Below are 27,159 nucleotides of genomic sequence, written 5' to 3' on the forward strand. Positions count from 1 at the left end.
TTAATGAATTTTGATGAACTAAACATACAAGATAACCAACACCCAGACCAAGACACAGAACATTACCAGCATCCCAGAAGCCCGCCTCAAACTCCCATCGCTAGCCATGACTGAAAAGCTCCAAGAATTTCACGGCTGCCTAGTTTTTAAGGGTTAAGGAATACACTATGACATAAGACTGCCCCTGAATGCTTTTCTTTATTCTGTATCTTGGATCTTAACCATGTTTAATGTTTCCTTCTCCTCCACTCTAAATAAAGGTAGAAGTATCTTGGTTTCCTTAAAAGACAAACACCAGCTGGGCATGGTAGTTCACGCCTGTAATCCCAGCATTTTGGGAGGCTGAGGTGGGTGGATCACCTGAGGTCAGGTGAGACCAGCCTGGCCAACATGGCAAAACCCCGTTTCTACTAAAAACACAAAAATTAGCTGGGTGTGGTGGCAGGAGCCTGTGGTCCCAGCTGCTTGGGAGGCTGAGGTGGGAGGATCACTTGAACCTGGGAGGCGGAGGTTGCAATGAGCCAAGATCGCGCCACTGCACTCCAGTCTGGGTGACAGAGCGAGACTGTCTCAAAAAAAAAGAAAAAAAAAAAAAGACAAACACTGACATTTACCTACAAATGGAATACCATTGTCATGAATACTAAAATTACAGAGTTTTATGAAAAAGAGTCTTTTGTTAACTGTTTGTTTATATAACAGAATTAGAAAGCGAATCAAAAGCTACTGTCTGTGTATCTCAAGCATGTTACTTCATCTCTCTACATCAATTTCTTCACCTATAAACACAACCCTAAATACCTTGACAGAGTTACATTCTCCTAGCCTCCTACCTTGAATCATTTGGGTGTGATTTATGATACTGTTTTCACCAATTCACTACATAGATACCTATAAGCTCTACCAAATTTAATTCAGCAAGTAATGTCTGAAATATTTAGAACTTAACAAACTGCATGCTTTCCTAACTACAATTATTTAGTACACAGTTTAAAAGAAAGAGAAATGGTGATATAAGGCAACATCAAGGATTTAATGATTCTATATGTTTGAAATGTTCTATGTATATATTTAGAACTTAATATTTAGAACTTAACATAGTGCATGTTCTATTAACTAGAATTATTTGGTACACAGTTTAAAAGAAAGAAATGGTGATATAAGGCAACATCAAGGATTTAATGATTGTATATGTTTGAAATGTTCTATATATATATATCAGTTTCTATATATATATATCAGTTATATATATGTAAGTTTTTTGTTTGTTTTGTTTCAGAGAGAGGTCTCACTATGTTGCCCAGGCCGGTCTCAAACTCCTGGGCTCAGGTGATCCTCCTGTTTCAGCCTCCCCAAGTGCTAGAATTACAGGCGTAAGACACCGTGCCCCGCCACTGTTTGTTTTTTTTATTTTTTGAGACAGGGATGCATGCACTCTGCTACCCAGGCTGGAGTGCTGTGGCACAATCATAGCTCACTGCAACCTTAAACTCCCAGGCTTAAGGAGTTCTCCCATCTCAGCCACTAGAGTAGCTGGTACTATAGGTGCACACCACCACCACTACCAGCTAAAATTTAAAAAAAAAATTTTTTTTTAGAGACAGGGTCTGGCTTTGTTGCCCAGGCTGGTCTCAAACTCCTGGGCTCCAGCAATCCTCCTACCTTGGCTTCCCAAAGTGCTGAGATTACAGGCTTGAGCCATCATGCCTGGCCTTTATCAGCCTGTTTTTTTAAAGAATCACTTGTTTGGCTATATAGCCTTCCCACTAGGCTTAATTACCCTTTTGACCATAAAATTTACATAAAAGGAGTCTGTACGTTTACTTGAGAACTGAAAGATACAGATTTTTGAAAAATGACCACGTGCCTCGTACGTGACAGACATGAGGAAACTTAGGACACTCTATATAGTCAGGGAATGTTTATGACTTAAAAATTATCTCAGCATACTAGATGGGAAACAATGAAGGCCCTTGAAGACACAAACAGTATTTAAGTTTTTTTGTGACAAAACCAAGCAGGTAAGATCATTTTGTGCATTTTAACTAGACTTTAATTCATACTTACTTCTCTGACTTCCACAAGATGGTCTGGAGGTAAATTAGTTCTTTTGCTCACTGATTGCAGTTTGGAATGTCCAACATTAAAAAAAGAAATGGCATTTTGACTTGGTCTCCTCTGTGATATAGGAGAATTACCACTAGATGCAAGTGAGAAGCTCCGTGACTTCAGAGGAGGATTATTCTGTTAGACAAAGAAAATCATTCCTTTTGTTTTCTTCTTTAATTTAGGATCTCTAACCATCAAATTACCATACACTTAAGACTTACATGTAAGCAGCGTTTAAAATTAAATTAACTTCAGAATTGACTATGAGAACATTTCCGAAGATGATAAAATCTGAGATACTCAAAGTTTAAGCATTTTACATATCCCAAAGTAAACTGATAATTTATTTAGAAAACTATTTTCCAGTTTTGTCGTGTCAAAAAAATATTCTTTCACATTTAACAAATACTAGAATAACAAAAAGTTTCTAATTTCAGATTTTTAAACACTGTTATTTTTTTACTTCTTTTTCTTTTGGAGACCGAGTCTCACTCTGTCGCTCAGGCTGGACTGCAGTGGCACGACTTGGCTTGCTGCAACCTCCACTTCCCGGGTTCACACCATCCTCCTCCCGAGTAGCTGGGACACTATAGGTGCCCTCCACCATGCCCGGCTAATTTTTGTATTTTTTTTAGTAGAGACAGGGTTTCACTATGTTGGTCAGGCTGGTCTCGAACTCCTGACCTCTTGATCCGCCTGCCTCGGCCTCCCAGAGTGCTGGGATTACAGGCGTGAGCCACTGCGCCTGGCCTTTTTTTTTCTTCTTGAGACTAAGTCTCACTCTGTCGCCCAGGCTTGAGTACAGTGGCGTGATCTCGGCTCACTGCAACCTCCACTTCATGGATTCATGTGATTCCTCTGCCTCAGCCTCCTGAGTAGCTGGGATTACAGGCATGTACCACCATGCCCAGTTAATTTTTGTATTTTCAGTAGAGACAGGGTTTTGCCATGCTGGCCAGGCTGGTCTTGAACTCCTGATCTCAGGTGATCTGCCCACCTCAGCTTCTTGGAGTGCTGGGATTATAGGCGTGAGCCACTGCATCTGGCCTTAAACACCATGATTAACACAAAAAATGCACTCAGCAATATAATACATTTCATAATGTAACATGCCAACTACCCTTTGATACAAACTAGTACTTTCTCACTGACAATGACTAGAACCTTACAGTATAAGAAAAGCTGTTGTGTTGGATTTCCTGAAGACTAGGTTTTAGGCCGAAATTACAAACAGTTTTTAAAAATTCACTTCTGGGGGAAACCAACAGGAAGAATGATTTTTTAAAAAATGGTAAAAGACAAGTTATCACCTAGGTATGAAATCCTTTAAATATGATGCCCATATATTACTTTTAGACATCTCTAACCTCAGATTTCAAGTAATGAGACTCTCCTTTCACCTTGAAAAATATTTTTAAAAACACTCCAAAGAAGATACACAAATGACTAACCAATAAGCACATGAAAAGGTGCTCAACATGATTAGTCATTAGGAAAATGAAATCAAAACCACAATAAGATTCCACTTCGTATCCACTAAGATAACCATAATAATTTTTTTAAAGGACAGTAACAAGTATTGGCAAGGATATACAGAAATTAGAACCCTCATATATTGTTGATGGGAATGTAAAAGACTGTGGCTGCTTTGGAAAACAGTTTGGCAGTTCCTCAAAAAGTTAAACATAGAACTATCACATGATCCAGCAATTCTACTCCCAGATAGATACCCTAGAGAAATGAAATCATATGTTCACATAAAAACTTGAACACAAGTGTTCATGGCAGCACTATTCATAATGTCTATAAAATGAAAATAAACCAATGTCCACCAACTGATGAATGGATTAAAAATAGTATATCTATACAATAAAATATTATTCAATCTTAAAAAAGGAATAAAGGAATAAAGTACTGATACATGCAACAACATGGATAAACCTTGAAAACATGCTAAATCAAAGAAGCCAGATGCAACAAACCCCATATTACATGGTTCAAATTTACATAAAAGGCCCAGAATAGACAAATTCGTGGAACAGAAGATAGAGTTTGCTAGGGGATTGGGAAGGAGAGAACAGGGAGTGACTGCTAGTGGCTCCAGATTTTTTATTTTTTTGTAGGAGGGATGAAAATGTTCTGAAATTAGAAAGTTGCAATGCGGCCGGGTGCGGTGGCTCACACCTGTAATCCCAGCACTTTGGAAGGCCCACGTGGGCGGATCACTTGAGGTCAGGAGTTCGAGGCCAGCCTGGCCAACATGGTGAAACCTGTCTTTACTAAAAGTACAAAAAAAGCTGGGTGTGCTGATGCATGCCTGTAGTCCCAGCTACTTGGGAGGCTGAGACAGGAGAATCACTTGAACCCGGGAGGTGGAGGTTGCAGTGAGACAAGATCACACCACTGCACTCTAGCCTGGGCCACAGAGAAAGATTCTGTCTCAAAAAAAAAAAAAGAAAGTTTCAATGGTTGAACCACCTTGTGAATATACTAAAAACCACAGAATTATGCATATATACTTTAAAAGGGTGAATTTTACAGTATGTGAATAGTATCTCAATTTTAAAAGGCAAAAAATAAAAAATATTCCTTCCTCATTTTTGTATATTAATACTGTATAAAAATCTACATACCTTTCCAATAGCTTCAGTATGATGTTGTGTACATATCTGAAGTCTGCTAACCCAGTGCTGTCGCTCTTTTGCATCTGTAGCTGTTAAAAGAATGTGAAAGTTATTTTATATTTATTTATTTTGGAACACAATCGCCTACAGTATGAAGATCAGATTACTGAAAAGCAGATACTGGTCTTACTCTCACCAGAGCAAACTTCCCTTACTAGAGGGAGGCAGGAAAGAGGCCAAAGCACCAACTTTGTTAGGGAACACAGTAGATGGACGTAGCTACTTCATTAAAAAGGATAAATTGCATGCAGTGAGGTGAGGATGAGAGAATGACACGTTGTAATTCATAAAAATAGGTTCTTATTTAAAGAAATAACCCCTTTATTAAGTATTTGATGTATAATCAATACTTTCAGATCTGCAGGAGCATGCTCACTTAGGATTACCATTATACTTTGTGTATTTATTAAATAAAAAACTTCTACACACATTAAATTTATCTTAACAGAAGTTATATGTTATTTTAATGAATGACATTATAATAAATCCCAATAATGTACATTAGTTACTGAAAACTGCAAAAAGGGCATGTAAACTAAACCATGTAAAGGGGTGAAATACATTAAAAAAAATCATTTAAAGTCTATGTTTCTAGATTTTCAGCAATCAGAGTTTCACCTACATAGTTTTTTAGAGGGGCCAGTCCTAAACAAACATACATTGTTGCACTTGAAAACAGTTATTTATTACAACAGATTTCATAAATTTTCAAAGCAGTTCCAAGGTTCAGAATATTGTATTTACATCACTGATGACAGTAGTTTCTATTTCCAAAGCCCATATGAAAGCATGTAATACACCAACTTCTCAAAAAAAGAAGAAAATCACAATATTAATTCTCATATCTCGGTCATACCTCTGAGTTTATATTGTTCTCCACTGGCGGCGTTTACAGTGAAGGTATGAGAATCCTCATCACTGGGTGATATTACAGCTCCTGCAAGCTGCAAAGTTCCTCTAGGTTTCTGATTTCTAGACTGTTCATTCACAAAGTACTCCAACAGCCCAGCTTCATTGTTTAAAACAAAAAACCTGTAACGATTTTTTAAAATCCATAATTTGTAAACATTTTCCCTCAGCAAACTAAAGCAAAGCAAACTTCAATCACTTACACATTTCAGGGTTTTGTTCTTAACAATAAAATCTAAAAGCATTTCAAGAGGTACTTGGAAACACTAGACTGAATTTTCTAGCAGTGAAGACTACTAAAAATTGAATGAGTTAGGCCGGGCGCGGCGGCTCACACCTGTAATCCCAGCACTTTGGGAGGCAGAAGTGAGCAGATCACCTGAGGTCGGGAGTTCAAGATCAGCCCGGCCAACATGGTGAAACCCCATCTCCACTAAAAATACAAAATTACCCAGGCGTGGTGGTACATGTCTGTAATCCCAGCTACTTGTGAGGCTGAGGCAGGAGAACCCCTTGAACCCGGGAGGCAGAGGTTGCAGTGCACTGAGATAGAGGCACTGCACTCCAGCCTGGGCAAAAAGACCGAAACTCCGTCTCAAAAAAAAAATTGAATGAGTTTAATAAAAGATATAAACCCTTCAGCTGAGGGAGAGGCATTTATTAAGTAAGAGGCCTATCAGTTAATGCACAAAAGGAAGCAGAGATACCACATCCTTTCAGAGAAAGATTTTTCCCCAGAATTCATTAACAGAGGGTAAACTGCCAGAGGACAAATGGTAGTGAAAATTTTTATTTAAAATTCACTGGAAATAAATCAAAATATGAGCTCTGAGGTTAAGGCAAGATACACTAGGCAAGATATGCACTGTGATTTAAGATTTAATCAGTGAAATATACAATGAGAATAACAGGGTAAAAAAGACTTCGTGAATGTGTCATTAAATAAGTCAAAACTAAAGATTACTTCTCCTGTTTAAAAATGAAAAAGCTGCAGTTGGAGATGGTGAAATATAAGGACCTTGAAACTAAATGATGAAACGCTGATACACTCTGGAAAAGAATTTGATGAAATACTGATACACTTAAGAATATTCTGATTTGGTTTTAGATTAACTAGTTTCAAAAATACATTTCAGAAATTCCGATTTAAGTAGTACAATAATTTTTTTTTTTTTTTGAGATGGAGTCATGCTCTGTTGCCCAGGCTGGAGTGTAGTGACACCACTTCAGCTCACTGCAACCTCTACCTCCCAGGTTCAAGCGATTCTCATGCCTCAGCCTCCCAAGTACCTGGGATTACAGGCACCCACCACCATGCCCAGCTAATTTTTGTATTTTTAGTAGAGATAGTTTTGCCATGTTTGCCAGACTGATCTTGAACTCCTGACTTCAGGCAATCTGCCTGCCTTGGCCTCCCAAAGTGCTTGGATTACAGGCATGAGCCACCTCATCTGGCCCCTTTTTAAAAAAGGAATGCTAGGCCGGACGTGGTGGCACACACCTGTAATCCCAGCACTTTGGGAGGCCAAGGTGGGTAGACTGCCTGAGCTCAGGAGTTTGAGACCAGCCTGGGCAACACAGTGAAACCCTGTCTCTACTAAAATACAAAAAACTAGCTGGGTGAGGTGGTGTGCACCTGTAATCCCAGCTACTTGGGAGGCTGAGACAGGAGAATCACTTGAACCCTGGAGGTGGAGGTTGCGGTGAGGTGAGATCGCGCCACTGCACTGCAGCCTAGGTGACAGAGTAAGATTCCATCTCAAAAAAAAAAAAAGTAACTCAAAAAAGGGCTGGATGAGTTGAGATCACTTGAATCCAGGAGTTCGAGACCAGTCTGGGCAACATGACAAAACCCTGTCTCTACAAAAAAAAAAAAAAATACAAAAATTAGCTGTGTGTGGTGGTGCATGCCTGTAGTTCCAGCTACTTAGGAGACTGGGGCAGGAGGATGATTTGAGCCCGAGGTGGAGGTTACAGTGAGCTCAGATCATGCCACTGTACTCCAGCCTGGGCAACAGAGCAAGACCCTGTCTCAAATAAACTAATTAATTAATTAACATAAAATAAAAATTAACTAAAAAGTTTTAAACTTTTAAAATTCAAGTTGGGTGGCCAGGCATGGTGGTTCGCGCCTGTGATCCTAGCATTTCGGGAGGCCGAGGTGGGTGGATCACCTGAGGTCAGGAATTTGAGACCAGCCTGACCAACATGGTAAAACCCCGTCTCTACTAAAAATACAAAAATGAGCTGGGCGTGGTGGCGCATGCCTGTAATTCCAGCTACTCAGGAGGCTGAAGCAGGACAATCACTTGAACCCTGGAGGCAGAGGTTGCAGTGAGCCGAGATCGTACCATTGCACTCCAGCTGGGTGACAGAGTGAGACTCTGTCTCAAAAAACAAAAAATAATTCATGTTTGGGTTTAGAGAAGTATGGCATTCTACATGTTAGCCTGTTCTATAATAGAACTTGGTAGACAATTTGATCCAGCTTAATATGCCTGCCCCATAACTACCAATTCTACAAAGTATTTGAGATAGCTGGTTTTCCTGCTTCCTGACAGCTTGTGTGACCTTGAGCTGGTTACTCAACCTTGCCAAGATCCCAGAGAAGCTGTGAATCTGGCACAAGATGGGAACCTAATACAAATGTGTTTGCTGCCTCCAAACCCCTATTTCTCTTCCCCTAAGAACCTAACTTCTCCAAGTATAAAATGCCCAAGCCAGGTGAACAAGTGATTCTAATCTTCATTTAATACTGACATCTGAGGCATTTAGAGGCTGCTACTTGGACAGATGTGAACTTTTCCCACCGTCTAAGAAGTAGTCACCAAACTTTTAGAAAATGTGGGAAATCCTTCTCTAAAAGGTTTCCCAGCCATGTCTTGCCTAAAGTAATATCAAAATATAAAATTATCGGGCCCTATTTCTGGTCTCTTAGGAGAGACTGATGTGACACAAATAATCACACTTACCTGTATTGCCACCCAGTGACAAGGTTGGTATACTTCATTAAGTAGCCATACACATTTTCCATGTGATCACTGTTTCAAAAAGAAAATGCCAAAGTTAGTAAAAAGTAGAAGAAATCCCAGGAATATAATGGTACAATTTTCAAAATAGCTGCAGATACATATATGCTTTATAAATGCCTCAAATTTTATTCAGAAGTAAAATGTATAGGTCAACAGAGACATTTAATCTCCCAAATTTCATATCTATAGGACTTCATCAATTTCCTCAAAACAAGTACAATACCTCACAAATTATATATTATCATAAATATTCCAAATGTAAAATCATTATACAAATATAAAATTACATAAACATAAAACAAATATACTATAAGTACTATATTATAAATGGGGTGGCCGGGCACAATGGCTCGAGCCTGTAATCCCAGCACTTTGGGAGGCCAAGGCAGGAGGATCACTTGAGGTCAGGAGTTCGAGACCAGCCTGGTCAACATGGCAAAACCCTATCTCTACTAAAAATACAAAAATTGGCCAGGCGTGGTGGTGTTTGCCTGTAGTCCCAGCTACTTGGGAGGCTGAGGCAGGAGAATCACTTGAACCCAGGAGGTAGAGGTTGCACTGAGCTGAGATTTCACCATTGCACTCCAGCCAGGGTGACAGAGTGAGACTCCGTCTCCAAAAAAAAAAAAAAAAATTGGGCTGAGTGCAGTGGCTCACCCAAGTAATCCCAAGACTTTGGGAGATCAAGACAGGAGGATCACTTGAGCCCAGGAGTTCGAAACCAGCCTGGGCAACATAATGAGACCCTGTCTCTCTTTATTAAATACATACAATAAATAAATAAATAATAATAAATAAAGCTCACAACTAGAGGAAAGAATTCTTCTCTAGAAATACAGCCACTTGGGTTTCTGCTAGTTCTTGTACTTCGGCCCAGGTCACAATCAAGTTATTTATTTCAGTTCTTTTGAGATACATCGCTTAGAAAAGCAGAGAGCTATATTTTTCGTTTGGCTCCCCTATCTTCCCCAGGCTTCAGGCTTAAGCAGCCCTTTGGTGCCATAAAAAACCCAATGCCCCTAGACTCTGCCTCAAAGAAATTCCCTAAAGAGTTCCTCCTCTGTTTTAGGTACTTAGTACACAGCTCAGCTTCCCGAAAAACTTATTCTTGGCCAAGCGTGGTGGCTCACACCTGTAATCCCAGAACTTTTGGAGGCTGGGGCAAGTGGATCACCTGAGGTCAGGAGATCGAGACCAGTCTGGCTAACACGGTGAAACCCCATCTCAACTAAAAATACAAAAAATTAGCCAGGCGTGGTGGAATGTGCCTGTAATCCCAGCTACTTGTGAGGCTGAGGCAGAAGAATCACTTGAACCCGGGAGGCAGAGGTTGCAGTGAGCCGAGACTGTACCACTGCATTCCAGCCCGGACAGCAGAGTGAGACTCCATCATAAACAAAAACAAAAACAAACACAAACACCAGAAAAACTTACTCTTTGTCTAGTCTGTCCTGTTGCTACATAATCTGAATATATGCTTACATTCTGCATCAATCCATAACAGGTTTGAGGTAGTATACAACCTAAATATTTTCTCAAAGTGCCAAGATATTTCATAATTCACCATTTGGGGAATTACTCCTTAATCTAGGTTCTCTACACCAAGCTTTCATTTCCACATAAGTGTCAAGTGATAGCTATTAGCATATAATAAAAAACATCACAACTCAATTATAGTTCAATTCCTCTGGTTTTAAGACTGTATATATTCTTCAAATGTGTGTGAACTATGGGGCAAAACTTTCTTAAAACCTTACATATACTTATCTATACCTGAGAAAAACAAAATTTTTATTTCAAAGCAATAAATAAAATACATCATCTTGCCGTGCGCGGTGGCTCACGCCTGTAATCCCAGGACTTTGGGAGGCCGAGACGGGTGGATCACGAGGTCAGGAGATCGAGACCATCCTGGCTAACATAGTGAAACCCCATCTCTACCAAAAATACAAAAAATTAGCCGGGCGTGGTGGCGGGTGCCTGTAGTCTCAGCTACTCAGAGGCTGATGCAGGAGAATGGCATGAACCCGGGAGGCGGAGCTTGCAGTGAGCCAAGATCGCACCACTGCACTCCAGCCTGAGCGACAAAGCGAGACTCCGTCTCAAAAAAAAAAAAAAAAATCTTTATTTAGTCACTACTCTCATACTACTGAAGGTACGCCCCATTTTGGTCATATCTAAGTTATCTATATCAGTCATTTATCAGCTCAAGTGACCCTCCTACCTCAGCATCTGAGTAGCAGAAACTATAAGAACGTACTACTGTGCCCAGCTAATTTTTAAATTTTTTTGTGGGGACAAGGGTCTCACTATGTTGCCCAGGCTGCTCTCAAACTCCTGGGCTCAAGTGATCTTTCCACTTTGGCTTCCCAAAGTGTAGGGATTACAGGCATCAGCCAAAAATTTTTAAAAGTGTACAATTTCAGTAACATCAATCGCTAAAAAGATCCCACATGTACCTTTTTTTTAAAATTGAGACAGCGTCTCGCTCTTTTGTCTAGGCTGGAGTGCAATGGTGTGATCTCAGCTCACTGCAACCTTTGCCTCTGGGGCTCAAGCGATTCTTCTGCCTCTGCCTGCCAAGTAGCTGGGACTACAGGCACCCGCTACCAAGCCCAGCTAATTTTTGTGTTTTTAGTAGAGATGGGGTTTCGCCATCTTGGTCAGGCTGGTCTCAAACTCCTAGCCTCAAGTGATCAGCCTGCCTCCGCCTCCCAAAGTGCTGGAATTACAGGTATGAGCCACTGCACCTGGCCCTAAGCGTATCTTCATATTTCACAGCATAGTAATGTTCTGTGTTTAATTTTCTAATGCTATTAATATTTTATTGACTCATACATCTAAAGAGTTAGCTTTCTGGAAAAAAACAAAACAAAAAAACCAAAACTATAAGGATACTGACATGGTTTATTTGGTAGTAGCACAAAGTCAGTTTCAAAAGAACCAGAAATTCAAATAAGTAAACTGCTGGCCTGTTTTTATTATATAAAACAGCTGTCTCCAGGTTACAAAGAACCAACTTGAAAACACCCTATTTTTTGGAACAGCTAGTTGCAATGTCCCTCCCTCAGTCTTCCCCTTTTCCATGTATCCCAAGAAATAGCCACTATTCAAGGCAACCAGCAGGTGTGGAATGACTGTGCCATCTGGTGGTCAGCATAAAAAGCGCTCTGTGACTGAACATCTTTTGTTCACACTTGTCTTCTACCGTCTTATAATTGAGTTACTATACAGTATCTCTACCTCTCATGCTTTATTCCTATCTAAAATGTGTGAATTTTTAGGGCCTGGTGTAGTGCCTCATGCCTGTAATCTCAACACTTTGGGAGGCCAAGGTGGGACAATTCCTTGAGTCCAGGGGTTTGAGACCAGACTGGGCAACATAGGGAGACCCACCCCGTCTCTAAAACAATAAATAAAATAAATAAAATAAAATGTGCAAATTTTTATAGAGTATTTTAATGTGTCAATATGAATAAAATCTAGCTATTGAAGTGGGAACATACCACATATCTGATTATTTTATACTATTTTGTGTTCTATAAAATAGAAGTGATGGTCCAAAACACACTAATACCCTGAAAAATAAGCTATAAGAAAGTTAATTTCTTCTTCAGTCCTCCAAAAACTTCACTGCTCAAGAAATTGGGATTAGTAGTGAAAGCTGATAGTCTATAAAAATAACTGATTAAACTTTGTCAAGTGTCTTTATTATATTTAGTTTGATACTCATTTTCTCTTAAACATCTTAATAATAACTGCTTCAATTCTTTAATCTCCATTACTAAAACATACTTACTTCTCTTTTTTTTTTTTTTTTTTTGAGATAGAGTCTCGCTCTGTTGCCCAGGCTGGAGTGCAGTGGTGCAATCTCGGCTCACTACAACCTCCGCCTGCCGGGTTCAAGCAATCCTCCTGCCTCAGCCTCCCAAGTAGCTGGGATTACAGGTGCATGCCACCACATCCGGCTAATTTTTTGTATTTTTAGTAGAGACGGGGTTTCATTGTGTTAGCCAGGATGGTCTCCATCTCCTGACCTTGTGATATGCCCGCCTCAGCCTCCTAAAGTGCTAGGATTACAGGCGTGAGCCACCGTGCCCAGCAACATACTTATTTCTTAACCTTTCTTTATGAGACTTAAGATATATAAAAGGTTTTTAAATTAAGCTACCTTTTAAACAGTTTCAAATCCTTTCAACTCAAAACAATTACTCAATACCTACTAAAACACAGCACTCTGAAAAAACATTGAAAAGCATAAGAAAATCAAAAAGGCAATAACTAATAGCTCTCCATCTCAAATCTATAATCTAATCTAAGAGAAATATGTCTCCTTGAAGAAAAAGACAGTAACATGGGTTTCTGCTACTGGAAAAGACATACAATGGGACTACATTTTCAGCTGCCATACATATAAAAAAGGCATTAAACAAATACACAGGTTTCAGTAGTGAGTGAGAAGGCTGCAATAACTAGATCTGATGACTAATTAGATGTGAACTGAGACAGAAAGAATGAAGGTGAGAGAAAAGGACAAGGGCAACACTCAGATTTCCAGCTGGAACAACTGGGTCGATAAGGATCACAGAGAAGTTTTGGATTTGTTCCAATTTAAGATGTTAAATTTAATGAACCTGCAGGACTATACAAGGAGATATCCAGTAAGGCGCCATGATTAGGGCTTGGTAGTCATCAGCATATAGGCATATAACTGGTATCTGAAGTTATAGCAGTAAATAAGGTCACCCAGGAAATATTACAAAAGGGCAAGAGATGGGACAGGGCCTAAGAGAGATCTCTAAGGAAAAGTTTTAAGGGCAAGGGGAATACAGAGAAGAGATAAGGAGCAACTGAGTAGTGAGAAGAAAACTAGCAGTATGAAAGACAGAAATGAGAGAAAGTGTTTCAAGATAAGTCTGTGGTCAAGAATATTCAGTGGACAGGTGCCTTGGCTCACACCTGTAATCCCAGCACTTTGGGAGGATCACTTGAACCAGGAGTTTGAGACTAGCCTGGGCATCACAGTGAGATCCTGTTTCTACAAAAAAAATTAAAAATTAGCTAGGCAGGGTGGCACACACCTGTAATCCCAGCTACTTAGGACACTGAGATGGGAGGATTGCTTGAGCCCAGGAAGTTGAGGCTGCAGTGAACTGCAATCATGCCATTGCACTCCAGCCTGGGAAACACAGCAAGACCCTGTCTCAGGCCAGGCACGGTGGCTCATGCCTGTAATCCCAGCACTTTGGGAGGCTGAGATGGGTGGATCACTTGAGGTCAGGAGTTCAAGACCAGCATGGCCAACATGGTAAAACCCCATCTCCACTAAAAATACAAAAACTAGCTGGGCATGGTGGTGCAGGCCTGTAATCCCAGCACTTTGGGAGGCTGAGATGGGTGGATCACTTGAGGTCAGGAGTTCAAGACTAGCATGGCCAACATGGTAAAACCCCATCTCCACTAAAAATACAAAAACTAGCTGGGTGTAGTGGTGCATGCCTGTAGTCCCAGCTACTCGGGAGGCTGAGGAAGGAGAATCGCTTGAACCTTGGAGGCGGAGGTTGCACTGAGCCGAGATCCTGCCACTGCACTCCAGGCTGGGCATCAAAGTGAGACCCTGTCTCAAAAAAAAAAAAAAATAGAAAACAAAAAATTAATAAAAGTTCAGTGCTACTGATAACGTAAGATATGACAAAGACTGAGAAGACTCATTAGACTTACAAGCAAGAGATAACAATTTAATGGAATGATGAGGGCAGAGCCAGCTGGAAGTGACATCAGAGGTTGACAATAATGTCAAGAGGTTCTCCAGCTTGTAGACAACAGAGCTATGGGATTTCTCAGGCTCCATAGTCATATGAGCCAATTCCTCATAATATCTCTCTCTCTATATCTACCTATTGGTTCTATTTTTCTGGAAAACCCAAATAGCAATACCTTAAGGTATTTAACTACAGGCAGGAATTTATACAACTTGTAGTCAGTAAATATGAGGTACCAGGCAAGTCACATGTCAAAATCCATACTTTCAACTAGGCAAAAAGTAACCTCCCAAAAGGCTTAGCACTTTGGTCCATTCTCTGGATAACAAATAGCATGAAGTGGGGAATGGCTTGCTTAGCTGAGGAAAAGGCTAATGACATTAAGAGATATTCCTTGCAACAGCTAGTATATAGCCTGGGATATAAGTGTTTATTTGCTGAACGAATTAAGCAATGGGAAGAGAGAAACAATTTTTCTATGAAGCCATGAGGCAATTCTCAGTAGCCTGCCCACCTCCCCCCAAAAAAATTCAACTTGAGGCCGGGCGCGGTGGCTCTAGCCTGTAATCCCAGCACTTTGGGAGGCCGAGACGGGAGGATCACGAGGTCAGGAGATCAAGACCATCCTGGCTAATCCGGTGAAATCCCGTCTCTACTAAAAAATACAAAAAACTAGCCGGGCAAGGTGGCGGGCACCTGTAGTCCCAGTTACTCGGTAGGCTGAGGCAGGAGAATGGCGTGAACCTGGGAGGTGGAGCTTGCAGTGAGCTGAGATCCGGCCACTGCACTACAGCCTGAGCGACACAGCGAGACTCCGTCTTAAAAAAAAATTCAACTCGCAGACTGTATACTCAAATCACAAACAAAATAAAGTCTAACTGTATCTTATTCTATAACAAAAAGTATAAAGTCAACTGAGGGGTCCTCGCTCCTGCCAAGAGTCTTAACAATGTTAGCACTCTTTGGCCCTAGAATTTCACTTCTAGGTATCCCATCTACAACAAACGATTAGAAATGTAGACAAAGCTGGGCGCGGTGGCTCACGCCTGTAATCCCAGCACTTTGAGAGGCCTAGGCAGGCAGATCACCTGAGGTCAGGAGTTTGAAACCAGACTGGCCAACATGGTGGAATCGCGTCTCTACCAAAAATATAGGAATTAGCCAGGTGGCATGCCTGTAGTCCCAGCTACTCGGGAAATTGAGAAACAAGAATTGCTTGAACCCGGGAGGCGGAGGTTGTGGTGAGCCAAGATCACACCTAGCCAAGATCGTGCCATTGCACTCTAGCCTGGGCAACAAGAGTGAAACTCCATCTCACACACACACACACACAAAAGATACGTACTGCAAAAATGTAAGGAAACTAAGAAATCACAGCACATTATTAATAAACCAAATCTTGCTCCTCAAGACTTGGTATACTTCTAACTAGATTTTGGAACAATATTTTATAGTTTCCAGTTACATGACTACAATCATCTTTATCTTGTTTTTACCAGCATCTACAGCAGATTTCAGATACAGAAAACAAAAACCAGAGTATAGAAATATGTATCAATTTTCCTTTAACCCCTGCAGAGAGAAAAAAAAAGCAGACATTTATGGCTTTTTCTTCAAATCAACTCAAAAGAGGTAAAACCTCTAAGACAGTGAACATTCATTTATATTTAGGCCAATCTCCTTTTCCCATCCGCAGGCACTTTTCCTTATAATAGTATTGACAGTGGAAGAAACCACAAAATTATCGTGGTCTGACCATAAAAATTATTTCTATACTACACATTTGCAGACTTTTACACATTTACTGAAAAGTATAACTGTTTGCTAATAAGGAAAATAGATTTATCTGTTAATATGGTTAGTCAGTGAGGAGCTCAAAATTCAAAAAAAGCAGCCCCATCAAACACCCTGGTTTGTCTTTCAGTTCCTCTTTTGAATAGTTCTCTTCTGCCCTCTAAAAAGCATGTGGCATAGTTGCAGACTTCTGAATTTCTCTACAAGCTGACATGAAGAACACAAAAATAATGAAAACATGCACATTTTATAAAGTGTGAATATTCACTATGAAAAAGGAAGGAAAGACCCAGAATGGGGAAATCTATCTTCTCTATAAATGGGAGAGAAAGCACACATTGTATGAATATAAATTACTCTAGAAACAAGAAAATTTAAGGCTAATCTAATAAATTAAGTTCTAACGTTTAATTTTTCAAAAGGGCTGGGCATGGTGGCTCACGCCTGTAATCCTAGCACTTTGGGAGGCCGAGGTGGGCGGATCATTTGAGGTCTGGAGTTTGAGACCAGCCTGGCCAACATGGTGAAACTTCATCTCTACTAAAAACACAAAAATTAGCCGGGTATGGTGGCAAGCACCTGTGATCCCAGCTACTTGGGAAGCTGAGGCGGGAGAATTGCTTGGACTTGAACCTGGGAGGCAGAGGTTGCAGTGAGCTAAGATCTGCCACCACACTCCAGCCTGCGCAAGAGGGCAAGACTGTCTCAAAAAAGTTTTTTTTTTTTCAAAAGGTCACCATGAGATTATTTTGCAAATGCCACTGACGCCCTTCCTTTTCCTGATTATTTTGATGATCCTCCCAAAATTAGCCTTAGAATTCCTTCTTTCATTGTTTTGGGTGTGCACATTAATTCAGCATTAACTAACAAGAGTGCTTCAGACATAGTAGAGGCTCAAAAATATTTACTATGTAAGTTAGGACATGAGTAAACCATAAAACCAACCATGTACCAAACTAGTTATTATCAATAATTATTCATTCCTTTTAGAGAGTTTATCGACTTTTAATACCTCTATGTAAAATCTATCTAGAAATAAAAGTTCTTCCACTTACTAGCTGTGTAACCTTAGCTACATGCAATATATAACTTCATGTAATCTAAGTCTATATTATCATTTAGACTTAGGTTTTCTTCAACTGTAAAATAGGGATAATAATGCTCTATCTTCCTCCAGAGTTGTGAGAATTAAATATGGTAACAGATGTGAAAACATTCTGGATACTATAAAGACAATTATCTACATTTCCAATACCCCATATCTCTGAGGATTGGCTAGATAAGACACTTAAACGTTCTGGCAACTTTAGCTGGACACACCTAAAACCAGATGCATAATTTGACTCCCAAAATCTGTTTCCCCCTCTAGTCTTTACAATCTTGAGTCTATTATACTAACTGTCTAGGCATTTTCTGGCATGAATCCCAATAATCCCCACCTGCTGGTATTCTCACACCCTTGTGTGGGACTTGCTTCTGAAGAACAGTGAAAAGTGATGTGAATTCACCTCAGCGCTTAGGTTACAAAAGACTGTAACTTCTCTCCAGCTAGCACTCTCTAGTACTCTTACTTCCTCACTCTCAAGAAACAAGCTCCCAAGTTGTAAGATGCTCTGCAAAGAAGCCTATGTGGCCAGTGACCAAAGGAGGCCTCTGGCCATCAGTTCATGAGGAACTGAGTTATTTGTCCAATGGGCCATAAGGAACTGAACTGCACCAAGAGTCTCATGAATAAGCTAGGAAATGGATCCTTCCCAGTTCAGCCTTAAGAAAGACTCAGAGCCAGAAGACCCAGCTAAGCTGCACTGAGATTCCTGACCCAAAGACACTATGAAATAATAAATGTTGCTGTTTTAATATATTAAATTTGGGAGTAATTTGTAATGCAGTAGTAGATACATTATCTCACACTGTATTTCAAAATAAATTCCAGATAGATTAAAAAGTTAAATATGAGCCTGGGCAATATCGCAAGATCCTGTCTCTAGAAAACAATTTAAAAATTAGCTGGGCATGGTGGTGTGCACCTGTAGTCCCAGCTATTCCAGAGGCTGAATAGGAGGATCATTTATGCCTAGCAGTTCGAGGCTGCAGTGAGCTATGATGGAGCCACTACACTCAACCCTGGGAGACAGAGTGAGACCCTGTCTCAAAAAAAAAAAAAAGTTAAATTGTAAAACTGCCAACTTTTAAAACTTAATGAAAACGACTATTTATTTACTTAATTATTTTTGAGATAGGGTCTTGCTACCAGGTGTTGTCACCCAGGCTGGAGCACAGTGGCACAATCACAACTCACTGAAGCCTAGAACTCAAGCAATCCTGCCACCACTTCAGCCTCCTGAGTAGGCATGCCACCATGGCCTGGCTAATTTTTAAATTTTCTGTAGAGATGGGGTCTCTCTATGTTGCCCAGGCTGGTCTCAAACTGCTGGGCTCAAGTGATCCCACCTCAGTGTCCCAAAGTACTAAGGATCAACACTTTGGGTGAGTGACAGTGCCAGCCAAAACCAAGTATTTATAAAAGTTACTTTTTATAATTAGAAATAGATGGAAAAGAGGAATAAGAGGTCTGACTTAAAAGTTTTCTGTATGTCAAAATATGAAATTAAAATCTGAGGACTAGGGAAATCTTTGTAGTAAGTATAGCAAAGAATTTATACAAAATTAAAATATATTGCATGTCATCACATGTTAATTAAATAAAGAACTAATATCAATTTCTCTGGAATTACAGTCAAGAAATCAGTAAAAGAGTTTCCAGAGAAGGAAACAGAGTGGCTGGGAAAAGTATGTAAGGGAAATGTTTCATTGTATATACACATCCCTTTATCTATTCAAAAGAAGAAAAATCAAAATATTTTTAAAGGAATATTGATATTTAATGTTAATTGACATTTTAATAAGAGATCTCAAGCATATTAAAAAGAAAAATATTAAGACCTAATAGGAAATGTATAAAAAACACATATGCAGATATTTCACAAAAGAAAACAAAAATGATCATAAGGAAAAATGAACTAAAAATGCATCAGAAACCTAAACATAAGCACTAAAACAAAACTCCTAGACAAACATATAGGTGTAAATCTTTGTCATCTTGAACCTGACAATCGTGTTTTAGATGTGACACAAAACTGTAATGAGAAGAAAAAACTCATTAGACTTCATGAAAATTAAAAACTGTTGTGCTGCAAACAATATCATCAAGAAAGTTGTAAACCAAAAATAAAATTCGAAGGCACCCCGCAACCATCTGAATAGACTCCCCGTTTGGCCAGGGCACCCTAAATTTTAACCTGAAAGACTGGTTCAGGCCGTAATAGGAAGCGGGGGTTGAATATACCTCATTATACCTCTCCAACATTAACATCAACACTCAACACAGACCTTAAGTCTGATAAGAAACATTTACAGTCTATTCTCTCTAAAACCTGCTACTTGGAGGCTTCATCTGCGTGATAAAACCTAGGTCTCCACAATCCCTTATCATAACCCAGACATTCCTTTCTATTGATAACTCTTCCAACCAACTGCCAATCAAAATCTACCGATCACCTGGAAGCCCCCCCCCCCAAGCCCTCAAGTTGTCCCTCCCTTCCGGATCTAACCAATGTAAATCTTACACATATTTGATTGATCCATTATGTCTCCCTACACTGTATAAAAGCAAATTGTTTTGGACTACCTTGGGCACATGTCATGAGGACCTCCTGAGGCTGTATCACAGGCCTGTCTTTAACCTTGGCAAAAATAAACTTTCTAAATTGTTCAGACATGTCTCAGATACTTTTGGTTTACAAAGTAAAAAGAGCCGGGCACACTGGTTGAGGCCTGTAATCCCAGCACTTTGGGAGGCCAAGGCAAGAAGATTGCCTGAGCCAGGAGTTCAAGACCAGCCTGGTCAACATAGCGAGATCCTGTTTCAATTTAAAAATAAAAATATTGGCCAGGCATGGTGGCTCACATCTATAATCCCAGCACTCTGGGAGGCCGAGGCAGGCGGATAACCTGAGGTCAGGAGTTCGAGCTGGGAGGCAGAGGTTGCAGTGAGCCGAGATCATGCCACCGCACTCCAGCCCAGGTGACAAAGACTCCATCTCAAAAAAAAAAGTTAAATAATTCCTTCTCTTTTTTTGGGATGGAGTCTCGCTCTGTCACCCAGGCTGGAGTGCAGTGGCATGATCTCAGCTCACTGTACCGCCTCGCGGGTTCAAGTGATTCTCCTGCTTCAGCCTCCCAAGTAGCTGGGATTACAGGCGCCCACCATTATGCCTGGCTAACTTTTTTGTAATTTTAGTAGAGACGGGTTTCACCATGTTGGCCAGGATGGTCTCCAACTCCTGACCTTAGGTGATCCACTGCTTTGGCCTCCCAAAGTGCTGGGATTATAGATGTGAGCCACCGCACCGGACCAAAATTAAAATAATTCTAACAGCATATACTTATAGAGTAATAAGTTGGATTAAGATACTAAAAACAGGCCGGGCGCAGTGGCTCACGCCTGTAATCCCAGCACTTTGGGAGGCCGAGGTGGGTGGATCTTGAGGTCAGGAGAGCGAGACCATCCTGGCTAACACAGTGAAACCCTGCCTCTACTAAAAATACAAAAAATTAGCCAGGCGTGGTGGTTGGCGCCTGTAGTCCCAGCTAATCGGGAGGCTGAGGCAGGAGAATGGTGTGAACCTTGGAAGCGGAGCTTGCAGTGAGCCAAGATGGGGCCACTGCACTCCAGCCTAGGCGACAGAGCAAGACTCTGTCTCAAAAAAAAAAAAAAAAAAAAAGATACTAAAAACGCTATTCACTCATATTCTTCGGTGAGAATAGGGCCAACTGCCATGGGTTGGGCAATAAATGAGAAGGAAATGGAGGCAGTAAGTATAAACTGCTTTCAAGAAGAAAAGATTAGTTTAGTTCTTGTTATTGTTGTTTTGTTTTTGAAGTCTAGGGACTGAAGGCCAGGCGCAGTGGCTCACGCCTTTAATTCTAGCACTTTAGGAGGCTAGGGTGGGTGGATCACCTGAGATCAGGGGTTCCAGACCAGCCTGGCCAACATGGTGAAATTCCATCTCTACTAAAAATACAAAAATTAGCTGGTCGTGGTGGCAGGTGCCTGTAATCTCAGCTACTCAGGAGGCTGAGGCAGGAGAATTGCTTGAACCCAGGAGACGGAGGTTGCAGTGAGCCGAGATTACGCAACTTTATTCCAGCCTGGGCGAAACAGCAAGACTATGTCTCAAATAAATAAATAAATAAAGTCTAGGGACTGAGTCTCAAGTGAAAAAACCAGGAAGAGGAAGTAACACAGGACAATAGGGAAAACTGCTTTATCAATGTCCTAGAGGACAAACGGATAAATCAGATTGAGAGCCACACTGAAGGTCAGCCTTGGACAACCCACATTAAAATAAAAACATATATTGGGATGTAAATGCAGTCATGCCTTATTTATCTTCATTATTTGGGAAGAGTTCTACATAACTGAATTTTCCAGACACTTGAGCAGTTTTTTAAAAACTTAAGCTATTTTATTTAAACTGTTCACCACTATATCATACAGTTCTCTGCCTCTTAAACAGAGTGTGCTTTCCTGGACAACTTAAGGTGATTATGACTATGATTATTGTTCTAGGAAGTAATATACCTGAGTCTACACGTTAATTTTTCAAATCTTCCTTGAATGCCCTACATTGTCAGTTGCCATTCCTCTGCTACATTTCCCCTAATAACCTTTCTCATTGGTGTTTCCAACAGATTCTAGTATGAAAATTATATGGCCAGGCACAGTGGCTCAAACCTATAATCCCAGCACTTTGGGAGGCTGAGACGGGAGAATCACTTCAGTCCAGGAGTTCAAAACCAGCCTGGGCAATATGGTGAGACTTCATCTCACCATCTTTATTTTAAAAAATAAAAAATTATATAACCATTAAATAATGCCCTAAAGGCCAGGTGTGGTGGCTCACACCCTAATCCCAACACTTTGGGAAGCCAAGAGGGGCAGAGACCCCTTGAGGCCAGGAATTCAAAATCAGCCTGACCATCATGGTGAAACCTCATCTCTACTAAAAATATAAAAATTAGATGGGCATGGTGGCAAGCACCTATAACCCCAGCTACTTGGGAGGCTGAGGCATGAGAATCGCTTGAACCTGGGAGGTGGAGGTTGCAATAAGCCAAGAATAGTGCAGTGGCACTCCAGCCTGGGCGACAGAGACTCTGTCTCAAAATAATAACAATAATAATAATAATAATGCCCTAAGTAAGGGATTAAGGAATAATGGGGGTCTAGATGAAAGTACATTACTAAAGTGCATGGCTTTACGACAACTCTCCCCACTGCTAAGAAGTCTGTTTCTTTTCAATTTAATTGAGGCTGGGTTTCAGAGTTTGAATATCAGAAGACTGATCTCTGACTACTAGGAATTTTACTTTATCTTGCTTCCTTAAGTGCTATCAAAATATATCTGCCAAGTAATCGATAATCTTATATGATCAGTCTGCAACCTCTGCCTCCCGGGCTCAAGTGATTCTCCTGTCTCAGCATCTCAAGTAGCTGGGATTTACAGGCATGCACCACCATGCCCGGTTAATTTTTGTATTTTGGGGTCTCTCGAGCTCTCTTCAGACCCAAGCGTGAATGCCAGGGCCGCAGCCACCATCCCACCCACAGCCCCATGGCGGGTCAGGATGAAGCGCCACGGACAGGGGACCTGTGGCCCCTGTCATGGGTCACACACACACAAAAGATCATGCTGATTCCAAAAGTGAGCCTAGACATCTCAAAGTAACTGAATATATCTTCTTATCCTACAGTCACTTACCAATAAAAAGTTATCTTCTGGCCAGGTGCGGTGGCTCAAGCCTGTAATTCTGGCACTTTGGGAAGCAGAGGAGGGCTGATCACTTGAGGTCAGGAGTTAGAGACCAGCCTGGCCAACATGGTGAAACCCCATCTCTACTAAAAATACAAAAATTACCAGGTGTGATGGCGCACGCCTGTAATCCCAGCTACTCGGGAGGCTGAGACACGAGAATCACTTGAACCCAGGAGGTGGATGTGGTAGTGAGCCGAGATTGCGCCACCACACTCCAGCCTGAGTGACAGAGCCAGACTTTGTCTCCAAAAAAAAAAAAAAAAGTTATAATCTTCTACACTTCTGTGTATATATATATATATATATATATATATATTTTTTTTTTTTGAGAACGAGTGGCAGCTGTCGCAGGCTGGAGTGCAGTGGGGCGATCTCGGCTCACTGCAAGCTCCGCCTCCCAGGTTCAGGCCATTCTCCTGCCTCAGCCTCCGAGTAGCTGGGACTACAGGCGCCCGCCACCACGCCCGGCTAGTTTTTTGTATTTTTAGTAGAGACGGGGTTTCACCATGTTAACCAGGATGGTCTCGATCTCCTGACCTCGTGATCCGCCCGCCTCGGCCTCCCAAAGTGCTGGGATTACAGGCTTGAGCCACCGCACCCGGCCAACACTTCTGTATATTAATATAGTCATGCATATCTCATACATATGAATATTATTCATGATAAATGTGTATCCCTCACAAAATCTTGGCTTTAACCCCTTCCAAGTCTCACAGAAATTTCACAAGCACAAATAAGCACAAAGGCTAAAAAGGACTACTACAGTGAGGCACACAGGAGTCAATCAGAACTTAAAAATTCATCCCTTTAGTTCCAATACGATGGGATGTACTGGTTTGTTTCATTCATTCTTAAGGTTCTGGATAGTTCTTTCTCCCTACACTTCATGTATTAAAAAACAAAAACAAAACTTGTTGCCTCTCCAGGACTCTCCTCCTGTTCCTTAAGTTGTTCATTCATATTAGTGAAAATTAACAAACGCAGACTTTCTCATCAACACAGAGAGCACCGAAGTGGTCTGCGCAACACAAACTGAACATCTCCAGGCTCAGGTTTAGTTTATCAGAGGCATTAGGATGTCTACCTTTGTCCTTGTATTCAAATTATTTTTGTACATTCCCCTTTCCAAGTCACAAGTACCTTCAGGGCAAGAATCTTTTTGATTCAGTTACTCCAATCTCTGGACAAGCAAGTTCTGAGCACCAGTATTTGCTAGCCTCTCGAGAAAGCTGAGTTAAACAGTTCCTGCCCTCGCAGTCTATCAGAGAGAAAGCTGGCTTGTAAATAAATTGCAACACAGGCAAAAGCAGAAGTGAGTACAGAATTAAATCAGAGGAAGCATTAACTCTCTGATTGTACAGGAAGTTCAGGGATACATTTCTGTATTCCTCAAAAGGCCTTCCATAAATACCTGTTGAACCAACAAATGAATGGATTAAATCTTTTAGGCGAGGTCCCAGATCCAAACGAGATGTATCAGTTGCTTCTGGAAGCCAGTCAAAAAACTTTATCTTTCAACAATTGCGGGATGCAGCCGCTGGCATATTCACCCCTACCTCCACCTCAGGAAAGAATTTTGGAGAAAGGACCATACCTGTACTGCCAGCCTTTTGCACTGCCACCGCGGCTGCTGCTGCTGCTGCTGCTGCTACTGATTCCACCTCCACAGCTGCTGTTCTTGTTGTTCGGGGTCACCGCTGTGGCCAGGCCCTCCAGCTTTCCTTCGCTCTCCGAGACTTTCATTGTGGACAGTGGTTCACCCCCCTGCATCTTAACGCCAAAGTCCACTTGCCCTTCTTGAGCGGGAGAGAACAATTCTGTAGTTCTGCAGGTGACTTTTTTTTTTTTTTAAGATTTTATCTGAATATGATCCCGGTTGCTAAATCACACGGCGCCTGGGGCGGGACTGTCAAATGGTCCAAAAAAGGAAGATACACATTACCACAGAAGTTAAACTTTTAGGAGGGCAGGGGAAGCAATGAGGACAGATATCCTTCACATGTATCTCTCTCCTTTCCGGCAAAAGCAAGGAGGAAAAAGCATCCGGCAAGAGGACTTAAGTGACATACTCGAAAGAGAAGGAGCCTGGGGAGATCGCAGATTCTGTAGCCAAGACGGCCGGGAAAAGGACGAAGCGCCACGGGCAGTCCCCCGCGGCCTAACCTCGGGGCTGACCCGCCGCGCTCCCTCTTCTCCTCCGCCGGTCCTCAGGCAGTGGGTCCAGTCAAGCCCGCTCGGCAGTTCCCGCCGCAGCCGCCGAAAGACAGCCTGGGCGGGCGCGCGCAGCCCGGGAGGAGGGTCAGGGAAGGAGGCCGCCGGGGGCGGGACGCCGGCTCCCGGGGCCGCCTCTCCCAGGGCCAGAGGCGAGCCACTCGGGGCGACTTCCTCCTTTGCCCCTGGCCCGGGCCCTCGACTGGGTTCCCGGGAGCCGGTGAGTCTCTCGCGCTCTCTCCAGACCCAAGCGTGAATGCCAGGGCCGCGGCCGCCGCCCCACCCACAGCCCCACAGCGGGTCAGCCACCCGCCTGCTCCCTTCCCGCCTTCCCTTCCGGAGTAGCGTGAGCTCACTTCCCTCATAGCCGAAGCCTCTGGCGCCATCTTGGGTCAGGGCGGCTGGTCCCTGAAGGGGGCGGAGCCTCTGGGGGCTGGTAACGGGGCGACGAGTAAGGAAGCGAGAGGGAGAGGGGCGTAGGGGAAGGAGGAACCCGGACAGTGAAGGAGGAAGAAACAAAGGAGCCAGCGGACCTAGAGAGTTCCCTTCTCGTGTGTGACTGCCTGTCTTCCTAACCACGTTCTAGCCTTCCATTTGAGGGGCCGTTCCAGGCATTTTAGAAAGAAAGCTTACAAAAATAAGAAAGTACAAGAACGAAGCAAACATCTGTACGTTTTAGTCACTTGGGGGTGGGGGAGTGGGGGCGCAAGCATGACAATGGAGTAAAGCCAATCAGTATTATAAATGAAAAAGAAGCTGTTGGCTGGGCGCGGTGGCTCACGCCTGTAATCCCAGCACTTTGGGAGGTCGAGGCGGGCGGATCACGAGGTTAGGAGATGGAGACCATCCTGGCTAACACGGTGAAACCCCGTCTCTAGTAAAACATAAAAATAAATAAAATTAGCCCGGCGTGGTGGCGGGCGCCTGTGGTCCCAGCTACTCGGGAGAATGGTGTGAACCCAGGAGGCGGAGCTTGCAGTGAGCAGAGATCGCACCACTGCACTCCAGCCTGGGCGACAGAGCGAGACTCCATCTCAAAAAAAAAGAAGCTGTCATGGAAATTAGAGATCTCAGAACAGAGCTAGGTACTCTTCCGGACCGCAGACAAATCTTTCACCTTGTTGAGGCCTTGATTTTGGATTTGTAAAACAATAGTTCTTGGGTAGATTTCTAAAGTCTCTCCTAATTGTTAATTTTAGTTTATAATAACATGACTTGAGGCTGAGCACTGTGGCTCACACCTGTAATCCCAGCACTTTGGGAGGCCGAGGCGGGCGGATCACTTGAGGTCAGGAGTTTGAGACCAGCCTGGCCAACATGGTGAAACCCCTTCTCAACTAAAAATACAAAAATTAACCGGCCATGGTAGTGCATACCTGTAATCCCAGCTACTTGACAGGCTGAGACAGGAGAATCACTTGAGCCTGGGAGGCAGAGGTTGCAGTGAGCCGAGATCGCACCACTGCCCTCCAGGCTGGACAACTACAGCAAGACTCAGTCTCAAAGAAAGAAAGAAAAATAAATAAATAAATAAATAAAAACTACCATACAATCCAGTGATCCCACTACTGAGTATCCAAAGGGAAAGAAATCAGCATATCAAAAGGATACCTGTGCTCACATGTTTACTGGAGTACTATCACAACATCATAAATATGGAACCAGCCTGTGTCCATCAACAGATGAATGGGTAAAGAATATATGGTATGTAGGTGGGGCACGGTGTTTCACGCCTGTAATCCCAGCACTTTGGGAGGCCGAGGCAGGTGGATCATCTGAG

General features: G+C 42.0%; 1 protein-coding gene across 2 annotated transcripts in view; it reads right to left on the reverse strand.

The window, feature by feature from the left end:
* The window catches only part of OSBPL11 (oxysterol binding protein like 11), a 72,091-nt gene extending 46,454 nt beyond the window's left edge, over positions 1-25,637 (reverse strand). Inside the window, exons 1-5 of one of the 2 annotated variants that reach the window (XM_003894042.5) lie at positions 24,763-25,637; positions 8,675-8,743; positions 5,650-5,825; positions 4,743-4,822; positions 2,068-2,244 (exon numbers count right to left, since the gene is read on the reverse strand). In XM_003894042.5, the coding sequence (XP_003894091.1) occupies positions 2,068-2,244; positions 4,743-4,822; positions 5,650-5,825; positions 8,675-8,743; positions 24,763-24,938 (678 nt within the window). In that variant the 5' untranslated portion in view covers positions 24,939-25,637. The remainder of the gene's footprint in view (positions 1-2,067; positions 2,245-4,742; positions 4,823-5,649; positions 5,826-8,674; positions 8,744-24,762) is intronic. The other variant, XM_021934152.2, reaches the window with a different exon arrangement.
* Between the last annotated feature and the right edge of the window lie 1,522 nt (positions 25,638-27,159).

The sequence above is a fragment of the Papio anubis genome, chromosome 2 (assembly GCF_008728515.1).
Source record: "Papio anubis isolate 15944 chromosome 2, Panubis1.0, whole genome shotgun sequence".
Classification (NCBI taxonomy): domain Eukaryota; kingdom Metazoa; phylum Chordata; class Mammalia; order Primates; family Cercopithecidae; genus Papio; species Papio anubis.